Raw genomic sequence first — 25,552 nt, 5'->3', positions numbered from 1 at the left:
TTAAGAAAAATCCATACGGGAGACCAGGTCCTCCTTGCACAATTTGTGCTACCTTACTCATTCTCTCAATCATAATGGCCGGCAAGTTGATTGATTCAAAAAAATGTAAGAGCTTTCATTAGACCTAGGCAAAATCCCTCTATCAGATTCACTGTCATCCCTCCATCCTTGGCAAAACCCCCTTGCTGACAAATTCAAAAGCTCGTTGATGCTCAGGATTAAGCTCACTCTTTCAAAGACCAACTGTTGTTGCTGACCTTCGACTTTGACAATAACCTTTTGGGACTCTAGAGATCTCTTATCTACTACGGCTCTTAGTCTCGCTGTCTTTACTCTCAAGATTCTCCCAAGTGTCAACCTAGTGAGCACACACTCTGTCAGAACTGTTAGGGCCAAAGTATTATCCGAGCAGAGCAAATTCTTATATAATTCAACCACTTCTGCTTCATATACACATGGTGGTGCTTGAGTAAAAAGATAGCTCCGTTCCTGGAATTCCACCATTTCCATCAAATCCTTCATTTCTGGCTCCTCTCTCTCAACCTAACATCAAAAACTCTCCCAAAGAAAACCTTTTGATTTTGTAGGTTCTTTTTAGTACTTCTACTCTTGGAGGAACCTAATCTCTGTGCTTCGAAAGTTTGGGGAAGTGAATAGAGGACAGGATGAGAAAGATGTCTTTCAATCAGGCTGGATCTTGGAAGAGGAAAGGATATATACTCTATTTGTAAATTTTACAGTTCAAAAACATTTATGAGTACTGAAGGGGTTACTGACCTGAGATACGAAGACCTGGTCTCTGTGCGGTAATTTGAATGTATCAGCAATAACTGTGAATTGTGCAGAATTGCTTGCGCTTAAGTTCTCCTGGTCCTCCCATGTATGTATACCTGTAATAGTACAAAAGTGAGTTAGATATAGCCAAAAAATGCTTGCCAGTGATGTACCTAACCTCCTTTATGGACATTGGGAGATCCCTTCCTGCACCATTTGAGATAGAGAAAATACTCAGCTCCATACGACACACATCCTGTTATGAGGGCTTTGAAAGGAGACCTTTTGACCTCAGTCTTGCATCTTAGAGCTATCACGATTTATCAATTTATGTTGACCGCTCCTTCTCTCTCCCACCCATTTAGGCGATGTCAGTAGTTGGATTTGGGAACCAAACCAGTTTGGGTCCTTTGTAGTTGTAGAAAGGATGCATTAAGGTTCTTCTAGCCGACTCGAGCAGCAAGTTCCTTTTCTTCCTTTGAGATCCTTTCTTTTGAGGACATGTTCTTTTCTTTCTCTTTCTCTTCTTGACAAGGTTCTTTTTTGTTTGAACAACTTTAGTCCTTGTTTCAAAAGCTTCCTGGTGGTGATTAGCTTGTGCACTAGGTGTGTATGCCCCATTTTCCATATTGAAAACATAATTGCTGTGAAGATTGTAGGGCGTCTTCTCCTCCACAAAGCCAAGTCCTCTTTTGTTGTTTCCATTAGTCTCATTTATGGAAGTAAATTCATCAGACAACTAGATCCATCTGAGAGTTTTGTCCAGATCGAACTTAGCCCTTTCTAAGTTGTTCTTGAGCTGCTCATTCTTTTTAGTTTCAGTAGTGAAGTTTAGTTTTACTTTCTTCAGCTCATCTTCATGCTCTAAGAAGGTCTTGCTTGCTTCTCTTCTTCTTTTGAAGGAGATTTCCTCATTTTTTCTCACTTAAATTTCCAATAAGATATTTTGTTGGTTTGTCTCATGAACTTGAATCTTCATATCTTTAGCTAACACACACAAGTTTTCCCTATCTAGTTCTATTTCATTAAGGTTAAGATTTAACTCTTGTGTCTCTGTGATCAGGTCATGATACGCATCAATCAGCATGCCTGATAGTGATATGAGTTTACTTTAAGAGTAAACTTTCAGTTTTTTCTTTATATGAAAGATATTTACCTCTTTGTTCTCATCATCATCATCCGTGTCAGATTTAGCTGTGAGCGCAAGGTCTGACTTATTTTCAGTTGCTCCATCATCAATGGCCATCATGGACAATTTCCCTTTGTAATTTTCACTCTCAGACTCACTTGAGGAGTCTCCCTTCGCTGCAAGTGCTTGCTTCACAATCTCATCGGCGGCCTCTTTCCTTCTAAAACTCCTGCAAGGGACTTGGTTCCTCTTTGCAGTTCTGTCATAACTGTACTGCTTGTTTTGAGGACAGTCTTTCATGAAATGATCAGATTTCCCACATATATGACAACAGTAGTTATTTCCCTTGAAGTTTATACTGGAGCCTCCTGTTCTGGGAAATCTCGCAATTCTCTTGATCATTTTGTGAAATCTCTGCATGAGATAGGCTTTTTCTGACTCGTCATCACTTGAGTTTCCTCTTGCAGTTTTGAGAATTAAGCTCTTCTCCTTTTTCACCTCATTTTTTTCTGCCTTCTTCATGATCATCTTCATTTCATGAGTCTTAAGGTTCCCAATGGGCTCATCGATTATCAGTTTACTGAGACCCTTGACCTCAGAGATAGCATTTACATTGCTATCCTATGAGTCAGGTAATACACCAAGTGACTTTCTTACGAGCTTGGTAGTTGTGATGACTTCTCCGAGAGAGTGGAGCTCATTGATTATTGAGGTGAATCGAGCGTGCATCTCATGAATATGGATTCACTCTCTTTCATTTTGACTATCTCGTACTTCGTGGTGAGCATATCAATCTTGGAATTTTTTACCTGAGTTATTCCTTCATGGGCAGTTTAAAGAGCTTCCCAGATCTCTTTGGCTGATGAAGAAGCTCAGACTCGATTGTACTCATCCGGTCCTATTCCACACATAACAATATTCTTGGCTTTATAGTTTTTTTAATCCTTTTTCTGTCAGCTTCATTGTATTCCTTTCTTGTTTTGACAGTAGTCTCTTTTTGCAGTTTTTAATTGTGTGAACTGGAACGTAGGGACTATCACAGATGACATCCCATAGCTCTGAGCCTTTAGCCATGATGAAATCGTGCAGCCTAGTCTTCCACCACCCATAGTACTTTCCATTAAATCTAGAAGGTCTGGTGAATGAATGTCCTTCTTCCATAATTGGTGGGGCTACTATTTCACATATCCTTTCTAAGTGTTAACCTTTTAAAAAGCACCCGCTCTGATATCATTTGTTAGATGGTTGTGCGTCCACCAAATAGCATATGAAGGGACCTAGTTGTGTACCAGTTCCCTTATGCAGTGCGGTAAGTAAAGAATGCACAATTTTACCGTGGAAAACTCCTTGCTCAAGGGATTAAAAATCACGACCTACCTCAGTAGGATATCACTTCCACTAACCGAGCAACTTCAGGTTACAACTCTACCGTAAGCTAGGAATTAACTACCATAATCCCTCACCTTAATAATAACGCTTTTGCAACCTAGGAACTAACCCCTATAGTCCCTCCACACTTGCAATACACCGATTGCAAGCATCTCTACTTGACTAACTCTAGCAAAGGACCACTAATACACCTAGACTAACTCTAGCCTAGTGTACCACTCAAAATCTTGCGGAAACACACTTCCAGCAAGTACAGTTTGAGACTTTTCAAAACACCTACAAACAGTTTCTTAACACAGAAGAGTAGGTTTACAATTTAAGCACAAACGAACAAAGATTTACAACAACCTAAAGAACATAGACTAAACTGATATCAACATCTGGTTCTTCAGGTTGAAAGCAACTTAGTACTTAGTTTGTGAGAGGCAATACAAAGAGTTTGTAGTACTTAGTTACATTGTAACTATTTGGTTAGCTTGCCAACCAAAAAAGATTTACTCTTTCAAACATTTGCCCTTGAATTTGCTATTTATTACTTCATATGCCAAAATATGTTTCCAGTAAATCAAGATATTTTCAAACTCTTTTTGGTAATACATGGCCCCTTAGACTAACTTTTTGGAGGTGAAGTATGTATCATGACTTTTTTCTTATGTCTTTTTTTTTTTTTTTTTTACTTAGGTTGTCACATCCAATATGGTACATATAATTTGAGCCCTTTGAAAATGCTTGAAAAATTGTGCATGGTGATGATGTTATCTAATAAAAATAGCTATGCACAAGAATAATCTAAAATTGTGATAATAATAATTTTGGAGAAATCATTTGGTACTAGCGGAGTGTCGATCATATTTTCTTAGTAATTCTAAAATTGCCATGAAATTTCTCTTGATTTAAATTTTAATAAAAAAATTATTTTGAATATATAAATAGGTTTAATGATCTAACACAATTATACAATAGAAAATAAATTTCAAAATCGATTCTTCAAGAAAATAAAAATGAGAAGGAACAAAATAATTAGATACTGAGACATGATTTAATTATTTAAATTTAGTCAATCCTAATTTATTTGGGGCTATATCATATTTATAATATTATTATAATGCCTTAGAAAATATTCCACTAAAAAGGAAAAGAAACACATTTCTTGAAAGGGAAAAGAAAATTTTAATTAAGAATAATCATTAGTTTTAACATATATCTTTTATATATTTTGAATTATCAAGTATTTATATTTATAGTACTTTTTACGTAATTTTTAAATATGTAAATTATTCAAAAGACTTAAAGATTTTATGCCCGAGTTCACTGTCAAAATTAAACTATTTGACTCTTAAAATTTAAATCATGCCACATAAATTGAGACTTAGGTAGTACTTTATTATCTTGATCTTAAGTCCGGGCTCGTCACGGGGCTCCTCGACTAGTGTACTAATTAGAAATATAACCCATATTGTGAGGAGAATCTGTACTTATTCCCCAAATTCATAATATAAGAATGTGCCTGAGACAAAATCAATTCGGTATACCCGAATTTTTTACGAAGCTGGTTAAACGGCAGATCCGGGTATTTTTGTTGACCTGAATTTTGAATTGGTTTTTAAGAGAAATTTCAATTTGATAATGATTTTTTATTATATAACACTGGAAGGATGTATATTTACTCGCTCCGTTCACTTTTACTTGTCCATTATTTTAAAAATAATTTTTCGCTTTTACTTGTCACTTTTAGCATATCAAGATAAGACAATTTGTTTTTCCCTGTTTTACCCATAATATTAATTACTCACTTCAAATTATTTTTTAAATCCAATAAAAATATGCATAATTTAATATGAGTACATTGGTAAATTATGTACTCCATTTATTATTCTTAAACAATACGAAAAATTCAAAGTGGACAAGTAAAAGTGAACGGAGGGAGTATTATGAAATCCATTATTATACTAATATAATTATGGGACAGATCTATAGGCTCCTAGCTGGAGATAGTTTCAGCCAACTATGGAGAGGAGGTTCATTGTTTTAAGAGTCGGGGGCGCGAGGCGAGACGTTTTACGTAGCACGACACGAGGCGTAAGCCCTAAGACACGGGGCTTAAGTCCCATGGATCTATGGGACATGTCTCATGTATCTTTAATTTTATAATTTTATTACTAAAAAATAAGCAAAAGCAAAGTTTTTATTAAAATTCTGCAAATAAATTCAAATAAATCACCAACAATTTAAAAAGAATTATTATAAGTATTATTTGAGAAAGATAACAATACAAAAAATGATAATGGCCTAGATAATCTTTAAAATGAAATCTTCATTCACTTCATCATCATTCTCCAGATCTATTAGTCCTTCTCACCCTCAACTAATAGTTGCACTAACTTTTTTTTATATATTCAAAGAAGGAGAAGGGCAGAAAGTGTAAGAGCAGTGACAAAAAATGGATAAAGTTTCTTCAGGAATATAGTGGTATGAAATCTCTATCATATTAATTTTAGGCATAATCATCTAAAAAATCTATTTATGGCAGTGCTATTTTCTATGAGAGTTGCTTTATTTATTTATATATTTTAGAAAAAATCACTACAACATGATAACATAAAGTATAAATATCATTATACCAATAATAAAATCATAATTTATAATAAAAATATTTTTAAAACAATAAAAACTAAATTTAACGCTCGGGGCATACGTCTTTACTCCTGGGGCTTACACTTTTGCGCCGGGACTTACACCCCAATTTCTAGGACTTACGCCCTATGGATCTATGCCTTTCATTTGTACCCGGCGCGTTTTTGGTACGCCCCGCCCCGGGGCTCGCCTCAAAAAGGCCTCTGAAAACACTACGGGGGTTACATCTTTGGAGGGATGATGTTCACTTTTATTTGTCCACTTTTGATTTGCACAACCCTTAAAAATTAATAAATGAAGTATGCATTTTATCATAATACCCATATTAATTGATGTATAGTTTCATTGGACTTGGAGAATGATTCGGAATTGAGTAATTAACGTTAACGTTAAAACAAGATTTTGTTTTGTCTTTCCTTGATACGTTAAAGTGGACAAGTAAATATAAAAATTTATTTTTAGTACAATGGATAAGTAAAAGTGAACTAGAGCAAGACAAGGTAAACTTTATTTGGCTATTTTGAATTATTAATTCTTGTGCTTAACATATGTAAAGTCTATTTTAAAGATGCATAGATACGTAAAGATCTCTTTTTACTTGCGCTTTGTAAGGCGATAGGATCTATGCATTATTTTTTTAAATAAAGAAAAAGAGAGAGAGACAGAGATAAGGCGATAAATATGTAAAGACAGTTATGATTCTTTTCCTTTTCCCACGCAAACACAAGTCCTTTAATTTACCAAGTTCTTTGAAAAGGCTATATATACACACACATAGGGAGAGAGCCAGATTGTGGTTTAAGTTATTGGATATTCAAAATATATATTCTGCACGAATGGATGGCAAGTCAAGATCAGGAGATTGGGCACTGCTTTCGGATTGGGCACTCGACTTGATTTTCCGAAAGTTGCCTTCCATCTCTGATTGCTTATGCTTTAGCCTAGTGTGCAAGCCTTGGTTTTCCTTTGTGTCCAACAATTATGATGTCCTACAACAACGCATCAACTCAAGTTCCATTGAAGAACTTCCTCTACTAATAAACTTTACGGATGAAGATATCTGTTTCGCTGGTGCAAACTTATACAATGCGGTCAAAAATAAAATTACCTTGGGCCTCAAACTATTTTTCCTATCCCTCCGAACCTCAAACTACCATTACCAGCTTACCCTCTGAATCGATGTGTTGGTTCTTCTCATGGTTGGTTGGCTTTCCAGCAGCGTGGTTTCGATAGTTTCTTCCTTTTCAATCCTTTCTCCGGTGAGACCATCAATCTTCCTAACCTTAAAATTTATACAGATAAAGTTACTCTATCCAAGAATCCTTCAACCAATCCACATGATTTTGAGGTTGCGGCTCTATGCAAGAACTTGGATAGAGGAGAGAGTTTGGCTATCCTAAAACCTGGTAATAAGACATGGTTTCGCATTAGTTTTCGTGGTCGGCGTCCTTGTGATGTGATATACTACAATGAGAGATACTATGTTGTCTTTACCGAAGGTAGTATTTTCTCTATAGATAACACTGATAACCCTACTGTGAGACATGAAATTGCACCACCACCGTCAATGTATACTGTCCTAGAATTTTATCTACAATTTTATCTCGTCAAGACCACAACAAACGAGCTGCTAAGGGTTGAAAGATCTCCACCTAGTCCATCTTCAAGTGTTAAGATCTGTAAGTTGGTTACAAGTCCAAAGACCCAAACATCCATGTTTGTAGATGTGGACAACTTGGGAGATGAAGCCTTATTCGTGTGTCACAACGGTTCCACGTCTGTCTCAGCTTCCAAATTTCCGGGATGTAAACCAAATTCCATATACTATATGGACCGGTCCTATACACAGTCACGTTTTGATAATTTTCATTATTCTGTGGACCATATTAACCTTCAAGATCGCAGCTCTCACACGCAATTTTCTTTCTTTCAAAAGTTCAACATCGCGCCACGGGCGCTATGGATCATTCCTACCCCAAAAGTTACTACTACTTCTTAGACCTGGTTAGCGTACAGATATGGTTAGCTGGATAGGAGATTATAGCAGTTCATTCAGTAGCGGATCTAGGATTTTCATTCAGGGTGTTCGGAAAAAAAAAAACTAAATATACACTGTAATTTTTTGCCGAGGGTGTTCAAAAGTTATATATGCACATAAATACAGAAAATTTATCCTATATATACACTGTAATTTTTTGCCGAGGGTGTTCTGGTACACCCTCACTTACACGTAGATCCGCCCCTGAGTTCATTTATAGGTCATTGCTTTTATTACTCGTATCAGTCAATGGTCTACTTTATAATTTTGAATAGTTAATAGCATTCCCATTGTTATTTCTCGTAAGTACTGATTTAATATTTACTTAGTTCCATATGTGCTCCTAGTCTTTTGGCATTTATGCCATAAGGTTTTCTATTTTCAGACAATGCTACATCGTATTCATAAGATATTATTTCTATTGATGCCTTTTTTCCGCTGTGCCTCTTTCTGTTGTTATCTTTGGCTAGGCCTGGGCAAAGACCCGAGCTACAGATGTCATATTAATTAATTTATGGAAGGAAAGACGTGCACTCGGATTTAATCATCGATTCCCTTTTTTTGCTTTGTAAAGAAAAAAGCTATGAGTTATTGTTCTATATTCGACTTTATATTTCTGTAAGATCAGAGAAGGTCCGTAATGCAAACATCTAACGCGACTGAAATAGTTTAAATTAGTCTTCACGACGCATACATTAGACTAGCAAGATATGACTACTGGAGCTCTTATTTTGTACTTGGTTCTTTTTATTTACCCGTTCCGTATAACTGCCACACTCCATTAATGTAAGATTTAAGCCGAATTGACTCACTAAGGCCTCATTTGTTTTCATTAAGATTAAAATGTCTGAATCTGAATGATTAAGATATTATCTCTAAATCTGAATACTAAATGATTAAGACTGTTTGTTTTTTAACATCTGAATGTGCATAATATATTTATTTAAACATAATAAATACAAAATAAAAATAAAAAAAAATAACTACATATTAGAAAATCAATACAAATTTAATAAAATAAAAATATTATTTTATAAAAAAATGAAAATTTTATGTTTGATAGCAATGATGGAGTTGCTTTGTAATGGTAATGGGTAGGGGTTTTGGGGGTGTAGGTGGTGGTGGGAGGGTTGTGGGCGTAGTGATGGGTGGTGGTGGGATTGGTCGAGAGATAGGGTGAGGGGTGGGTGTTAGTGAGGGGGGTGGTTGTGGGTAAGGTATGGTGGGTGGTGGTAGGATGGGTCGAGAGGTGGGGTAAGGGGTTAGTGGTGGTGAGGGAGGGGGGGTTGGAGGTAAGGTATGGTGGGTGATGGTAAGGTATGGTGGGTGGTGGTGGGAGGGGTCGAGAGGTAGGGTGAGGGATGGGTGGTGATGAGGGGGGTGTTGGGTGGTGGTGGGTGGGTTGTCGAGGGGGGGGGGGGGTAGGTGGGTAGTTGTCACACCCCAATTCTGATAGGGCATGATGGGGACCCGACCCTTACTTAGAGCTTAGCAAACCCGCTGGTTTTCGTTATACTCATAATCTTATTGGACTCTTAATCATGACATGATATACATAATGAAAGCTTTTCAAAACATTTTTTTCGTATTTCTTGAATCAAGTAAAATCTGTAATAAAATGAATCCGTAAAGTAATGCAAAATGATATGTCGGCTTACATAACCGCTTACAATATTGATATACTGTATACATGACTCTGTCTGCAAAAGTCTCTAATGTAGAACATGATATCAAAACATAATTTGGGACAAGGCCCTAACATCCCCATAATGCATCTAACTCAAATCATAAAGAAATACTCTGACTCGGCCATACTCCGAATGAAATAGAGTTTACAATCCAGTTGATAACCTGGGAATACCTTACAGTCAGTCTCCTGTATAATCTTTCCTGCAAAATAATCTAGGTTTGTGTGGCATGAACACAGCGCCCCCCAGGCAAAGGGATGTCAGTACGAACAATGTACCGAGTATGTAAGGCAGCAGCAATCATAAAGAATGAGATATAAGTCATACTGAAAGTACGAGAAACCATCTGTAATATGAATAGCCCCGTAGGCAGAGAATAACAATGTAAGTAGCCCCAAAGGCAATGACTAGAAATGTAAATACATACCATACCCAACCCTTTAGTAAAGGACTCGGTGAAATGTAAATATATACCGTACCCGGCCCTTTAGTAAGGGACTCGGTGAGATGTAAATATAACTGATAGTGCCGAGGAACGTACAGACCGATCCATATATAATATAATAGTGCCAAGGAACGTACGGTCCGATTCATATATAATATAATTGTGCCGAGGAACGTACGGCCCGATCCATATATAGAATAATAGTGTCGAGGAACGTACAACCCGATCCATATATAATATAATTGTGCCGAGGAACGTACGACCCGATCCATATATAATATAGTATAAATAAATGCATGTAAGACTCGGAAAAGGATACTCTGAACTCCTCTGGTGACATAAGAAGCTAGTACGATAAGTCTCTGGGAGTTATGGACATAAAACATAGGAGGCCAAGGACACAAATATCTCTACACTACCTAAGAATAGAATCTTTGGAACTCGCTTGCTTACTGTGTTCATTCTGTCACGCCCCGAACCATGGCCTGGGCGTAACACGGCACTCGGTGCTATACTGGATGTGACCGAGCGAACCACATGGCTTGCTGAATCATCATGAGGCATATATGAGTGGAAATATAGCATGAGCGAGATGAGCTTTTATAAAACATGAGATGTCATAATAATTTAATGAAATACTTGTTTAAATCATAGATGCGGAAGTAACATGAGTCGAGCCAAAGATGGCTAAACACCTTGCATGTCTAACATAACTAAACTGACTAGTCTATGAAACCTCTAATCGTGAATCTTGACTGGAAAATGTACTTGCTGAGACAAGGCCCCCCAGCATACCTTTAAATGCATGACTAGTAAAATAAAGATAACTGACTAAACCCCAAATGAGATGGGGCTCACCAATGAGCTGATACGAGCAAATCCTACTGAGCAGATGCGGCGTCCTGTACATACGTACCTGCATCGTGAAATACAGGCCCCCGGGCAATAAAAGGGGACGTCAGCACATTGAATGTACTGGTATGTAAAGAAACTGAAAGAATAACATGGGACATGGAATAACATGATAAGAACTGAAACTGAAAACCTGAAAATGAACATGAGCATGAGCATGGGTATATATATATATATATAAGCAAAACATGATAAGTAAGGAGAGCATTTCATAAACCGACATGTAATTTCACCACGTGGGTGTGTGGAGTCTGGTACCTTGCCGGACCAGCAGAGCCCTCATACCTTGCCAGGGTATAAGGTGGTAACGTGCCTGATGGATCCATTCAGTGTAAAATTAAGGTATCGTCCTATCTGGGCGGAGCGATCCTTGTCCTACGGTGGCTACGTAGTTTCAGGCTATCTGAGCCTTCTCGGTAATTCGTGCAACTCCCAAAAACATGAACATAATATAGTTGGCTAAGAAGCCCATGATTTTCGTGAATTAACTTGTACTTGTCTTGCAATCATGATTTCACGAAATAACTTGTAAACATGGTTTCATGAAATAACTTGTAAATATAGTTTCATGAAATAACTTATAAATATGGTTTCATGAAATAACTTATAAATATGGTTTCATGAAATAACTTGTAAATATGGTTTCATGAAATAACTTGTATTTAGTATGTATGTATAGCATGAAAGTAATTATATAATATAGTTGCATGAAAACTTGTAGACATGTAGGATATTCATGAAATAATCATTTTTATTTAAAAACATGCATGCAAGAACCCATGGAATACGAGACATGGGTTTTCATGGATTATAGACGAATTCTCAATAATCATAAAGACATATTAAGAATTCAATGATAGAATTATAATAATTCAAACATAATATAATTATGGACATGGACCTAGGGTTATCATCAGCATGGTATAGAAACCCTAGTTTTAGTAGAGAATCATAATTTATGGATTATGAGGCGTGGGGAAGAACAATGATGTTCCCACACGTAGATAGTAACTCTACATACCTGGTAATGCTCCAAACTTGAATTAAAGATTTTAACTTTGAAGAATATTTCCAAAATCTTGAGTTCTTGAACCTTGAGATGGGTTTTCTTGAAAACCCTAGTTTATGAACAATGATTTCTTGCTTAGATTACAAGGATATATATTAGAATTGACTTGGAATGATTAGAAGGGTTTACTTAAGTTAGAAAGAGATTAGGGACTTGAATTCAACCTAGAATCATGATAAAACTTACCTTGTAGGGTTCTTGAGGCTTGGGACTTGTTCTTCCTGACTTTAGGGTACTGTTTCATGACTAGGGGTGCTAGGGAAATAAACCCCAAGCTTAAATATAACTTAGAAGGCGAAATCCCGACTTTTTGACCCGAACCCGACCTGTTACGCGATGCAGGGCCATCGCGCAACATTCTGCAGGTCGATACTCAGATTTGCGTGATCGGCCCGCGATGCGGGGCCATCGCACCCGCCCCCACGCGCCTGAAAAAGCGACGTGTGTCGGTTCTACACAGTATTCGGTAAAATGGACGTAACGTCTTGTACACAGCTCTGTTTGGGCTCCACAATATACCGTTGGAAAGCTATTTCAAAGGAATACAACTTTCATGTTTTAAGTTTTCTCAAATTCCCAATGTATTTTCACGAAATTTGAATGGAAGGCAGACGTATCGAAAACTTAGCCGATTCTATAGAATTTTAAGTGATTTCTAAGAACATAGCTCTATTGCACGATCTAGAGTTGAAATAAGTGAGACAATCTTAGATGTCTTGGTGGTCAACTGTTTATATGTGTGGCGCTCACACACATATAAAAATGATCCCACTGGACACGGTTTCATAGACTCCCTAAGACACTTGAACCTAGGCTCTGATACCAAGCTTTGTCACGCCCCGAACCATGGTCTGGGCGTAACACGACACTCGATGTCATACTGCATGTGACCGAGCGAACCACATGGCCTGCTGAATCATCATGAGGCATACATGAGCGGAAATATAGCATGAACGTGATGAGCTTTTATAAAACATGAGATGTCATAATAATTTAATGAAATACTTGTTTAAATCATAGATGCGGAAGTAACATGAGTCGAGCCAAAGATGGCTAAACACCTTACATGTCTAACATAACTAAACTGACTAGTCTATGAAACCTCTAATCGTGAATCTTGACTGGAAAACGTACTTGCTGGGACAAGGCCCCCCAGCATACCTTTAAATGCATGACTAGTAAAATAAAGATAACTGACTAAACCCCAAATGAGATGGGGCTCACCAATGAGCTGATACGAGCAAATCCTACTGAGCAGATGCGGCGTCCTGTACATACGTACCTGCATCGTGAAATACAGGCCCCCGGGCAATAAAAGGGAACGTCAGCACATTGAATGTATTGGTATGTAAAGCAACTGAAAGAATAACATGGGACATGGAATAACATGATAAGAACTGAAACTGAAAACCTGAACATGAACATGAGCATGAGCATGGGTATGTATATATATATATATATATATGATATAAGGAAACATGATAAGTAGGGAGAGTATTTCATAAACCGACATGTGATATCACCACGTGAGTGCGTGGAGTCTGGTACCTTGCCGGACCAGCAGAGCTGTTACACCCCGCACTTTCAGAGCATGAGCATGACATGTACATCACCGTAGTAACGAAGTATCGGAGATGTCCCATGATGTTTTGGAAGGTACAAGCCATGGAAAGTATGTAACAATGAAGTAAAGGATGATTATGATCTCGTAAGTCGTAATAGGGAAAGACTATTTTGAAACTCGAGAACATGGCCATTATTAGTATAATGAATGATAAATATCATGTATGGAGTGTTTCGGAAGATTTCGAGATCAAGCAAATTGAAGAAAATAAGTTTGACGAAAATTTAAGAAATGTTGGGAAGATTTTTAGTCAACTTTGGAGGGGCATAGCTCCTAATATATTAGGAGTTTTAAGGTGTTTCAAAATCCTAAAATGAATTTCGTCGAGTCTAGTTTATGATGCAACAAACCGCTCGTCGATAGGACATCGGAGTAGAGAATTATAGACGGTACAAACTGAACTGTCGACGCAGAAACAGGACTTCTACAGTACCGCTACAGTACATCTACAATACTGCTGCAGTACTGCTACAGTGATGCTGACTTTGCCACTTATAAAAGGGTCAAAAATCCCTCTTTTTCATCATCAAAAACTCTCCAAATTTACAGAAAATTCAGCAACAAAGGGGAGCAAATATACATCACAAAAATGAGAATTTTGAGTGAAATTAAAGCTACGGAATATCAATCGAGGTCCGGGCAACGTGTAGTCGCAATTATAATTCCGTTTGGTGTTGGAATGAGCTTGGAAACAAGTGGATATTGAATATCTTGCCACTTTAGTAAATAAAAGGTATGAATTCTTGAATCTTTCTCTTTATCAACCTTGATTAAGGAATATTTGCAAGAAATAAAAGTTGTAGTTGTTGTGTTGTTGTTGTTGGCTTATGGATTGAGGTTTGAGGAGAATTTTGGATGAAAATATATATAATTATCTTGTAGAATGTTGAGGGTATTGTAGTTGTTGTTATTGGTATTAATTTCGGCTTCTTTACGGAAATAAAGTTATTAAATAGTCGTATCACAAGTTGGTTAGTTGAGGAATTTAGAAAACATCGTGTGGGATGTTTTAGGAGATATATTGGCATGGATAATGGTATTGATGATGTTGGTATTGTCGTTGTTGATTGGTTGTTGATCTTATGATTTCGGGCTAGGCATATAAACAGGGGAGATGTTGCCCGAATTTCGACAGAATCTAAGAGGATTTTAATTAAAGTCTTGAGACAAGCATGATGATGATTCTAACAATAGTATGAATGGTTGTATATGTAGATTACGGGGCGACGAATAATATTAAGTGAATTGCAAGACAGGAAGTAAGTTGGGAGTCGAGAAATTATCTTCCAGGTATGTTAAGGCTTGTCCCTTTCTTTCAAAGGCATGATCCCTGTGATTATAATTCCATAAATATTTTCATAGACTCCTTATCTCCAAAAGTTAGTTGTTCATGATTCCAAGGCATAAACCCTTTCCTAATAATTCATGAATGTTTTCCAAAATGTTCGTATTTCCTAAACCAGAGGTTTATGACTCCGTAAGCTTTTACGACAACAACGATGGATATGTTTTACAAGGACAACGATGATGACTATGATGAGAATGATTTCATGTTAAAAGGTTCCAAGTTTATGATTTCAATGACGATATAAGAATGTTGAACCATTTCCTTGATGTCTCAATTTTATTCATGGATGATGACTATTTTTTTTAAGATTCCAAAAGTATATGAATTGATGCCTTACGAGATTTATGATCTTATTCTATGTTTTCTCTTAATGCTATTCTTCATTGATAGTCTCACCCTATAATAATTGTTCCTTTAAGGTGAGACAAAGCGACGACGATTATTCCATAGTATAATCGGAGGTTACCGACCTTACGTCACTCTGATGTACCTATGGCTTTTACTTGGCTCTCATGCATGCTTTATATATATATATATGTATTTTTCTCACACCGCGCCGCGCTATAGTCGGTCGGGCAGGCACGTAGATGTGCACACCACTGCAGTGGGCATATTATGATATTGCCCCGGACGCGGGCTAATGATGATAACACCGAGCCTTAATGGCCGGGCATGATACTATATATATATGACACCGAGCCTTAATGGTCGGGCATGGTACTATGTATATGTATAGAAATGGTTTTTTTAAAAGGCTAAGCATGCATGTCATCCGCCTTATGAGGCATTCAGATGTACAGCTTATCTCTCTTATTCCTTGTTACTTTTCATATCTATATTATGTTGTACTCATGCCTTACATACTCAGTACATTATTCGTACTGACGTCCCTTCTTGTGGACGCTGCGTTTCATGCCACGCAGGTGTATACAGATGAGTAGAGGATATTGCTAGAAGATGTTCCTGCTGGATTGGCGAGCTCCATTTCTTTCCGGAGTGTTGCCGAGTTAGAGTATCCATGTTATGGTATATTGATTTATGTTAGAGACTTTGCAGACAGAGTCATGTATACAGTATGCCCGTCTTGTAAGCGGCTATTTAAGCCGATGTATCATTATGCATTACGTTACAAATTTCATATGATTACAGATTTTACTTGATTTGAGAAAGACGAAAAGAATGTTTTTGAAAAGCTTTCGTTGTGCATTTCATTTCGTGAATTAAGAATCCAGTGAGATTATGAATATAACGAGAACCAGCGGGTTCGCTCGGCCCTAAGTAAGGGTCGGGTACCCATCATGCCCTATCAGGATTGGGGTGTGACAAGAGCCCTCATACCTTGCCAGGGTATAAGGTGGTAACGTGCCTGATGGATCCATTCAGTGTAAAATTAAGGTATCGTCCTATCTAGGCGGAGCGATCCTTGTCCTACGGTGGCTACGTAGTTTCAGGCTATCTGAGTCTTCTCGGTAATTCGTGCAACTCCCAAAAACATGAACATAATATAGTTGGCTAAGAAGCCCATGATTTTCGTGAATTAACTTGTACTTGTCTTGCAATCATGATTTCACGAAATAACTTGTAAACATGGTTTCATGAAATAACTTGTAAATATAGTTTCATGAAATAACTTGTAAATATGGTTTCATGAAATAACTTGTAAATATAGTTTCATGAAATAACTTGTAAATATGGTTTCATGAAATAACTTGTAAATATGGTTTCATGAAATAACTTGTATTTAGTATGTATGTATAGCATGAAAGTAATTATATAATATAGTTGCATGAAAACTTGTAGACATGTAGGATATTCATGAAATAATCATTTTTATTTAAACATGCCTGCAAGAACCCATGGAATACGAGACATGGGTTTTCATGGATTACGGACGAATTCTCAATAATCATAAAGACATATTAAGAATTCAATGATAGAATTATAATAATTCATACATAATATAATTATGGACATGGACCTAGGATTATCATGAGCATGGTATAGAAACCCTAGTTTTAGTAGAGAATCATAATTTGTGGATTATGAGGCGTGGGGAAGAACAATGATGTTCCCACACGTAGATAGTAACTCTACATACCTGGTAATGCTCCAAACTTGAATTAAAGATTTTAACTTTGAAGAATATTTCCAAAATCTTGAGTTCTTGAACCTTGAGATGGGTTTTCTTGAAAACCCTAGTTTATGAACAATGATTTCTTGCTTAGATTACAAGGATATATATTAGAATTGACTTGGAATGATTAGAAGGGTTTACTTAAGTTAGAAAGAGATTAGGGACTTGAATTCAACCTAGAATCATGATAAAACTTACCTTGTAGGGTTCTTGAGGTTTGAGACTTGTTCTTCCTGACTTTAGGGTAATTTTTCGTGACTAGGGGTGCTAGGGAAATAAACCCCAAGCTTAAATATAACTTAGAAGGCGAAATCCTAACTTTTTGACCCGAAACCGACCTGTTACGCGATGTAGGGCCATCGCGCAACATTCTGCAGGTCGATACTCAGATTTGCGCGATCGGCCCGCGATGCGGGGCCATCGCACACGCCCCCACGCGCCTGAAAAAGCGACGTGTGTCGGTTCTACACAGGTTTCGGTAAAATGGACGTAACTTCTTGTACACAGCTCTGTTTGGGTTCCACAATATACCGTTGGAAATCTATTTCAAAGGAATAAAACTTTCATGTTTTAAGTTTTCTCAAATTCCCAATGTATTTTCACGAAATTTGACTGGAAGGCAGACGTATCGAAAACTTAGCCGATTCTATAGAATTTTAAGTGCCTTACTATTAGCCATATTGAGACGATCATATCTCCTTGCTCCGATCTCTGATTGGCTTAGTCCTTATATCGTTAGAAAGGTATTTCTACACACTACAACTTTCATTAATGGTACTTTCTCAAATTCCCAACTAATCAGGGATTTATGGCTGCCCGAAGTAGGCCTATCAACCATTTTCGCAAAACGTTCAAACCTTCAGTTTTTTCCACTAAAACTCTAATGATATGAGTCTAAACTTAGTTCCAAGATACGGGGTGTTACACGTTCATATGATAAGGATTATGCTAAAATGAAAGAAAGGGATAGCCTTAACGTACCTGTTCTTAGCTCAACGGCTCAAGAACTCAACTCGTATCTGCTCCATGATCTATATCTAACAACAATGATACTATCGTTAATTATACAAACAATTCTCTTAATCGTATAATGAAACTTTAACTTATCCTAAAACAAAATGGGCAGCACCTCCCCCGTTCTTCTCATTTTCCCAAACTCCATTTATCAACAACAACAACCAGAACAATCTAGCAAGTAGATACATCAATAAGAAGATACCATGTAGCAACAACGAGTCACAAACATTTCACGACGAGCAACAAGCCCCGATACTATTATCAAACACACTCCTCCAATTTTTCTTTCCTTCAAAATACATATCAATGATAACGACAACAATATACTTAAGTTACTCCAACAATTTTCAGCCACAACACAACCAAAAAATATACCTCAAATCAGCCCACACAACAACAACAATAACTTATTCGATTTCCCGCAATTAATTTCGTAGTTCCCATCTCACAAATTAGCTATGACCGGAATGAATTTAAATATACCTAGGAGAGAATAATTCTTACCTTATATGCAAAGAAATGATCTTCTTCCACCTTACATCACTTTGAAGCGAATTTAACAACATGACAAAACGGAACAACGAGATCGAAGCGGAGAGCAAAACCCGCTTTATTGCTCTTGAGAATAGTTACACGTTGGTGTTTAGTTTGGAAATTAATGTTGCTACCAAGAGAAATTAATTTCACGTTGCTTCTCCTTTCAGTTATGTGCAGTGCAAAGTTTCCATAAAATTAATTCTCCAAGAGTGAGATAAGAGAAGTATAACAATACTCCGGAGCAGCATGTGCAATAGTGTATATATATCCCCCATAAACGCATCACCTTCCTACACCATTATGTACGTATATGTGTATAATTTGCTGCCCTTGTCTACACACATGTGGATCATATCCGGGTAAATTATCCAACAACTCCAATTAATTTTTTGATCTCAATCTATTTAAATATTGATCACTTTTAACACACTTCATATACCCATTATCATGATCATGTGATTTAACAATAGTCCATAGCCTTATTTGTCACACATAAAATATTATTTTCAATCATCGTCATCACACTTTTTCGTCTTAAATCATTTCGGGATTTCATTCCTCATATACATCGAGTTCTTAACTTTTATGCTTGAATACTACCGAATTCTCCGAGCTTGAGTAAATTTTCTCATGTTGGACGGTTCAATTTCCTTGTCCAAAAGACGGGATATTATTGCTTGGACCGTATTTCATTCAAATAAATTTCGAACCTCGACGAAACTTATTTTCTTCGATTTGTTTAATTCTAATGCTTACGATACATTTGTACCATCACTCTAACCACCTATAAGCTTGGGGGATAACCTCGTTTCCGTTACTAATGTCATTTAACTCGCACGCTTTCCAACACATGAAAACACGGGATGTAACAGTAGTAGTGGGGGGATGGGTGGTGGGTAGGTAGGGTGGGGGGATGGGGTGGTCGTGGGTAGGTTGTGAGGTGGGCGTGGGTGGGTAGTGGTGGGGGTGTTGGGGTTGGGGTAGTGGTTGGTGGAGTAGGGGTGAGGTGGAGCAGGTGGTAAAAATAATCTATACAAAATACGTTTTAATGGTATTAAGACTTTGTTCAAGACCTTAATGATTAAGACATATTCAGATCAAATAAGTGTTTAGATCTTAATGTAAACAAATACACTTAATGACCTAAGGTCTGAACCTCTATTAAATGTAAACAAATAAGGCCTAAGAACGGTAAAACAGAACGTACTCACAGATTCTCCAGTGGGCTGAGTACAGGCTGGTGGCCTATTTTGTACTTGTTATATGCAAGGTTCTATTCTCATTTTGACCTCCCCCTTCTGCTAAACTCAGGTCATACCCAAAAGAAAGAAAACAACTCTGCAACCATAAGCACCATTCCATACTAACTGCCTCCTCCGCTACCCTCCGCCTGCCCTCTCTCCTCCACAACCACCCTCCACCAACCAACTCCCCACCACCCCGTGTTTAACTAAATCATTTATAAGCGCACTTCGGACAATATTTTTTACTTACATGCCGAACACCAAAAAATAAGTAAGAAAATCACTTATTTTTCAAAAGAACATTTTTTCTGCATACCAAACATACCACCAAGAAAGTTAGAACAACCATTCTCAATAAGGAAAAAAAAGAATAAGGTTTTTGGAACTCGCTTTACTAAATAACGAAAAAAACACATCTAATTTTTTTACTTTAACTATAGTGCTCAGGCCTACGCGCACCTCAACCAATTTCACGAGGCACCTGCTACCTCCCACCAACATAAGTACTGAGTAACTCTATCCACTGTGATAGATTAGAATAAATACATAGCATGTTTTGCCTCAGGGAATTGAACCTGAGCCCTCATCGTTTTCAACTTACTTCATTAACCACTACGTGACACCATTGAATGCAAAAAATACATCTACAATTCTATATCACTATACGGTAAAGTTCGCGGTTTTATAAAATAATAATTAATATGATTAGAAATGATCAATCAAAGTGATAAGCCTCTTGCTATTACGCAACAATCACTTGGATAAAGTAGCACATCTGGTGCTTAAGATAGGCTGAGAAACACTCAATAAAACTCAAACTCATATATCAATAATTCACACAATCCCGTCTTCTGCGTAAAAAATAACAAACTTTTCTTCTACGTCAACATTCTTAAACTCAGACTGAATATTAACACTTGGCTTCTGGAAATGACAAGAACAAATATCAATTCCATTTTCAAGTAAAAAAATTGTTTGCATCCCTACCTAAAGATATATAGCGGTTACACACAGACCCACAGTACATTAGAAATTGCCTGGGTCAGAAAATCAAGTGTATATATTGCTAGCACCTTCTATTTGCCAAAATGCTATATAACTACATGCAACAGAGTCGGTTTATGGTGCAAGAGTTACATGTCATGGGAAGTAAAAATTGACCCGATTACCAAATATGCAACTGATGGAACCTCATGCATTGGATCAAATGCACTACAAGCACAAGAAATGATGTTATGCTTCTATAAAAGCAGACAATTTCAAAGCTTGGCTTTCCAAATAGAAAAACCAAAGTATATAAAATCCAAATATCTGAAGTTGCATGCGTATGCATATTATGGTTATTGGCGTTTGGACAGCAACTATGACCAAGTTGGCAAGTGTTGATTCATATTATAGCTGACTCACAATAACGGAGTCAACTAAGATTATTCTAAAAGCACTATACTGAGGATACTCAGGACTAAAAAAAAAAAAAAAAAAAAAAAAAAAAAAAAAAAAAAAAAAACAGTCCGGTGCACTAAGCTCTCGCTATGCGCGGGGTCCGAGGAAGGGCCGGACCACAAGGGTCTATTGTACGCAGTCTTACCTTGCATTTCTGCAAGAGGCTATTTCCACGGCTCGAACCCGTGACCTCCTGGTCACATGACAGCAACTTTACCAGTTACGCCAAGGCTCCCCCTTCAGGATACTCAGGACTGTTTTACAGATTTTATGTCATCAAGATTTAAGGGATGCCCCTACTTTCATGAGGTCCTCAAGTACCTTTGAGATCTGTTCCTCTGTCAGGCCGTCCAGTAGGATCCCCCTTTCAACTCCGAGGTCTGTTACATATCAAAAAGTCTATGAGTATGTGGAAATATGAGAATAATACGAAATCGGAATAAATATCGATATCATTTAGGATAACTTAGCAATTCAAAGGTGAAATAAAGTCTGTCCCAGAAGAATCGAAATCTAAACTTCATCATCTGTCAAAAAGTTGAAATCTGAACTTCATCAACTTTGCCCTTAGAGGGACTACAATTTGAAGTATTATTGAAAGGATAAAGGATCAGTGGCTCACACTTAGAAGACCAAACCACTAGTGAATTTTATCGGCTATACTCAAATTCTGATTCTGTATTAAACCCTTCAATCTCTTGGAATTCATGCAGACCTAAAGAAAAATAGGGCATGGTAGAAAAAGAAGATCTATATATGTGATACCAATTAATTGGGATTAAATGTTCGGCATGTTAGTGCGTTTACTTTAAGTCAAATGTTTTCAGTGAGCCTTTTAGGCCTATCTAAGGTATGAAACTTTATAATATACTAGTGCTTTTTATTTTTAATTTTGTATAATACCTATGAGCCTAAATGAAGCGACATAATCAATAATGATTGAAATAGCCGACCAAGCTTACTTGGGATTAAGGCCTAATTGCGTATATCTAAGCCCACCAAACTCCACAATGTTCAAAATATTCTTTACAGTCACATATGAAATTTGTATTTTACCAGGTCGAGTAACGTATGATGCCCAACATATCCTAAGGTCATTTAGCTTCTAGGTTAAACTTAGGGAAAATACATACTGCCCCCCTAAACTTGTTCAAAAAAGTCATTTACAAACTTTGACCTATAACCCACCCCCCCCCCCCCCCCCCCAAAAAAAAAAATCTTGTTTAAAGTGGAACTGATATCCCTCTAAATGATGATGTGACGAAATGAAGCACATCAGGCAACTGAGATGCTTTCTGACATTTAGCGACGAATCTGTCGCTTTTTTCCAGAAGAAGATCTCCAAATTGGCGACTATGTGTCTGCGAACTTGGTTTTGCCAGAGGAAAAATTGCTTGGTGTTCTCAAAAGAATCATCTTCTTCTTCCACAAATGGAACTTGCAATTTTTTGAAGAGAGAATAATTAATGAAAGACAGTGAGAAGATGATAGAAATATGAAAATGAGGAGAAAGTGTTTGTTGTTTTTTGAATTTGTTCCTGTGGTCTCTAATGGTGAAAATGATTGAAGGTGTGGCTCGACTAGGGGTTATAGAAATTGAACGGAAATTGTGAAGGGCGTGAATTTTTTGTCACTGAAATTATACCATGGAGTTTGTGGGATTCTTTCGAATGCAAATGAGTAAATGACACGTATCGGCGCGTGTATACACAGCCAAGACAAAAATCTGGTTATGGAATTTTAGGAGGTGCTAATTCCACTTCAAACAAGAATAGAGAGGTGATAGGTCACCCCTAAAATTCGAACAATGTGTATGATTTTTTCAATATTTTCCAAGTTTAGGAGGTAACATATGTATTTTCCAAAAAAGCGTTCATGTGTGGAATTTAGCATCAATGTCCTAACCAGATCATATGTTAGTCAAGTACTTATCCACATATAGTAAAAAGGCAACCCGGTGCACTAAGCTTCCGCTAAACGTGGGCCCAGGGAAAGGCCGGACCACAAGGATCTATTGTATGCAATTTTACCCTGTATTTTTGCAAAAGGCTGTTTCCACGGCTTGAACCCGTAACATGACGTCCTGCTCTAAGTTGAAACAAAGCGCAACTCACTGAGATGTAAATATGCATTAAAGTGAGAGGATTTTCCTCACACATATTTAAATGGAACTTGTAAGTCAAAAAAAGTAACAAGCAGAAAACAATGCAAAGACCCTTTTTTCAAGACCTGCTTCAATAACTTTAAGTAAATATTAAAACATAAAAGGGCTTTGGAGAATTACCATATCTGGCCCACAGCTGAGGGTCAATGGAATTAGCCTCACGAATCAAAATAGGCAATTTGGGGCTATGGGTCTTGAGATCTTTGTAATTCTTCTCAATAAACGATCTGTTAAATATTAATTAAATTATATTCAAGAAAATCACATAGAAAAATGGAATAGAAAAAGAAAAAAGAAAAAAGAATGAAAGAAACCTGGTGACTGCACTTTGAGGAGATATTGGAGAAAAAAGGACACGAAGCTCCTTAAGATTACGAGCTACATTTGCTCTCCACGCCCTTTTCTTCTCTAATCTTAGGTGCCGTTTGGCCATAAAAATTATTCACTTTTTTTCAGAATTTTTTTTCGCTTTTGGGCGTTTGGCCATAAATATTCGGAATACAATTTGAAATTGTATTCCGGAGTACCAAAAACTCAAAAAAATTATTTTAAAAAAAAAAATTCACGTTTTTCACTTTTTTACAACTACCTTTCACCAAAAACTACAATTTCAAAAACTATGATCAAACACAACTCCAACTTCAAAAATTCCAAAAAAAAGTAAATTTATTTTTGGTATCTATGGCCAAACGCCTACTTAGCTTTCACACTGTTCTTCTATTTTGTATGAAGTAGTTTTTATATTTTCATGTTGCGTACATTTTACTTTTGGGCGACATCGGTTGGGCCAAATTTATCATGGGCCTTTTTGATACATGCCGGCTAAGTGTCTGTTTTTTTGCGCGGATTGTGCTTCATTTGGGCTGGCCTTTAATTTTTGTCCTTCAAATTGGTGTGGTCTTTAATTTTGCCCTTCGCCTAATATTCCAAGATTCTGGATTCGAACTCCAGCTCAGTAAAAAAAAAATCACAAGACAGATGTTTGGATTAGCAAGGCAGAGTTTTACAAAATTCTGTCTTGCGAATCCAAACTCTAGCTTGCGAATTTTTTAAAAATTTTAACTGAGCGGGGGTTCGAACCCGAAACCAAGGAATTTTTAGGGAAGGACAAAAATTAAAGACCACCAATTTGAGGGGCAAAAATTAAAGACCACCCTCAGCGAAGGCCAATCCTGCAAATTTTCCGCTAAGTGTTGCTGGTCATTCGCACAAATGTGGGTCACTTGCACTTTTGGCCCTATTTTGTGTTGGTCTTTAATTTTTGTCCTTCAAATGGATTAGTCTTTAATTTTTGTCCTTCAAATTCGAATTTATACTTATAGAGGCAAAAGTTAAGTACCATAATATCCACAAATTATGTCAGCACCCTCAAAGAACTTATACCCCTATAGGCATAAGTTCGATTTTGAAGGGAAAAATTTATGGACCAGCACATTTGAAGGAAAAAAATTAAAGACCAGTCCATTTGAAGGACAAACCGTGCAATTATTTGCACAAATGTCTCTATTTCGAGGTGGTCTTTAATTTTTACCCATCAAATTTTTGATCTTTAAATTTTTCCCTTCAACATTTTTGCGCTGCATAATTCAGATTTCACAAGGGATAGTTTACATTTAACTTTGGCATATGAATCTTAACATTCAATAGTCTACAAATACTACACAACTTATGTTGTGTAGCTTAATTCCTACATTACTTATGTTGAGCGAGACAAAAATTTAGTTTTCGAAGATAAATGTTATAGAATTTATGCTGAAAGAAGCAGGTCCGATATTTTCATTAAATGAGCAACAGAGACAAAAATTAAAGACCACAAATATGAGGGCCAAAAATCAAAAGACCATTGCGTTTGAAGGACAATCCGTGCAAATACTTCTGTACCTTTTCATTACATCTATGTGCTTTCTTTATATGTACACGGTGTACAAAAAGTGTGTGTATATATATATATACACACACACCT

General features: G+C 37.0%; 2 protein-coding genes across 2 annotated transcripts; one reads left to right on the top strand and one right to left on the bottom strand.

Moving 5' to 3' along the window:
* The first annotated feature begins 6,762 nt into the window (after positions 1-6,762).
* Positions 6,763-7,925, top strand: LOC132643857 (probable F-box protein At1g44080). Its single transcript, XM_060360376.1, has 2 exons — positions 6,763-6,997; positions 7,090-7,925. The coding sequence occupies exons 1-2, from the start codon at positions 6,763-6,765 to the stop codon at positions 7,923-7,925; spliced, it is 1,071 nt and encodes a 356-aa protein (XP_060216359.1).
* Positions 7,926-21,103: 13,178 nt separating this feature from the next.
* On the bottom strand, positions 21,104-24,199 carry LOC132599595 (NADH dehydrogenase [ubiquinone] 1 alpha subcomplex subunit 2-like). The gene is made up of 3 exons (XM_060312915.1): positions 23,904-24,199; positions 23,710-23,816; positions 21,104-21,805 (listed from the first exon to the last, which is right to left on the bottom strand). Exons 1-3 carry the CDS (start codon positions 24,020-24,022, stop codon positions 21,702-21,704), a joined length of 330 nt encoding a protein of 109 aa, XP_060168898.1. The 5' UTR covers positions 24,023-24,199; the 3' UTR covers positions 21,104-21,701.
* Positions 24,200-25,552: the final 1,353 nt, after the last annotated feature.

Source organism: Lycium barbarum, chromosome 6 (genome assembly GCF_019175385.1).
Source record: "Lycium barbarum isolate Lr01 chromosome 6, ASM1917538v2, whole genome shotgun sequence".
In the NCBI taxonomy this organism is placed as follows: domain Eukaryota; kingdom Viridiplantae; phylum Streptophyta; class Magnoliopsida; order Solanales; family Solanaceae; genus Lycium; species Lycium barbarum.
This window is presented reverse-complemented; position numbering and strand designations above follow the sequence as displayed.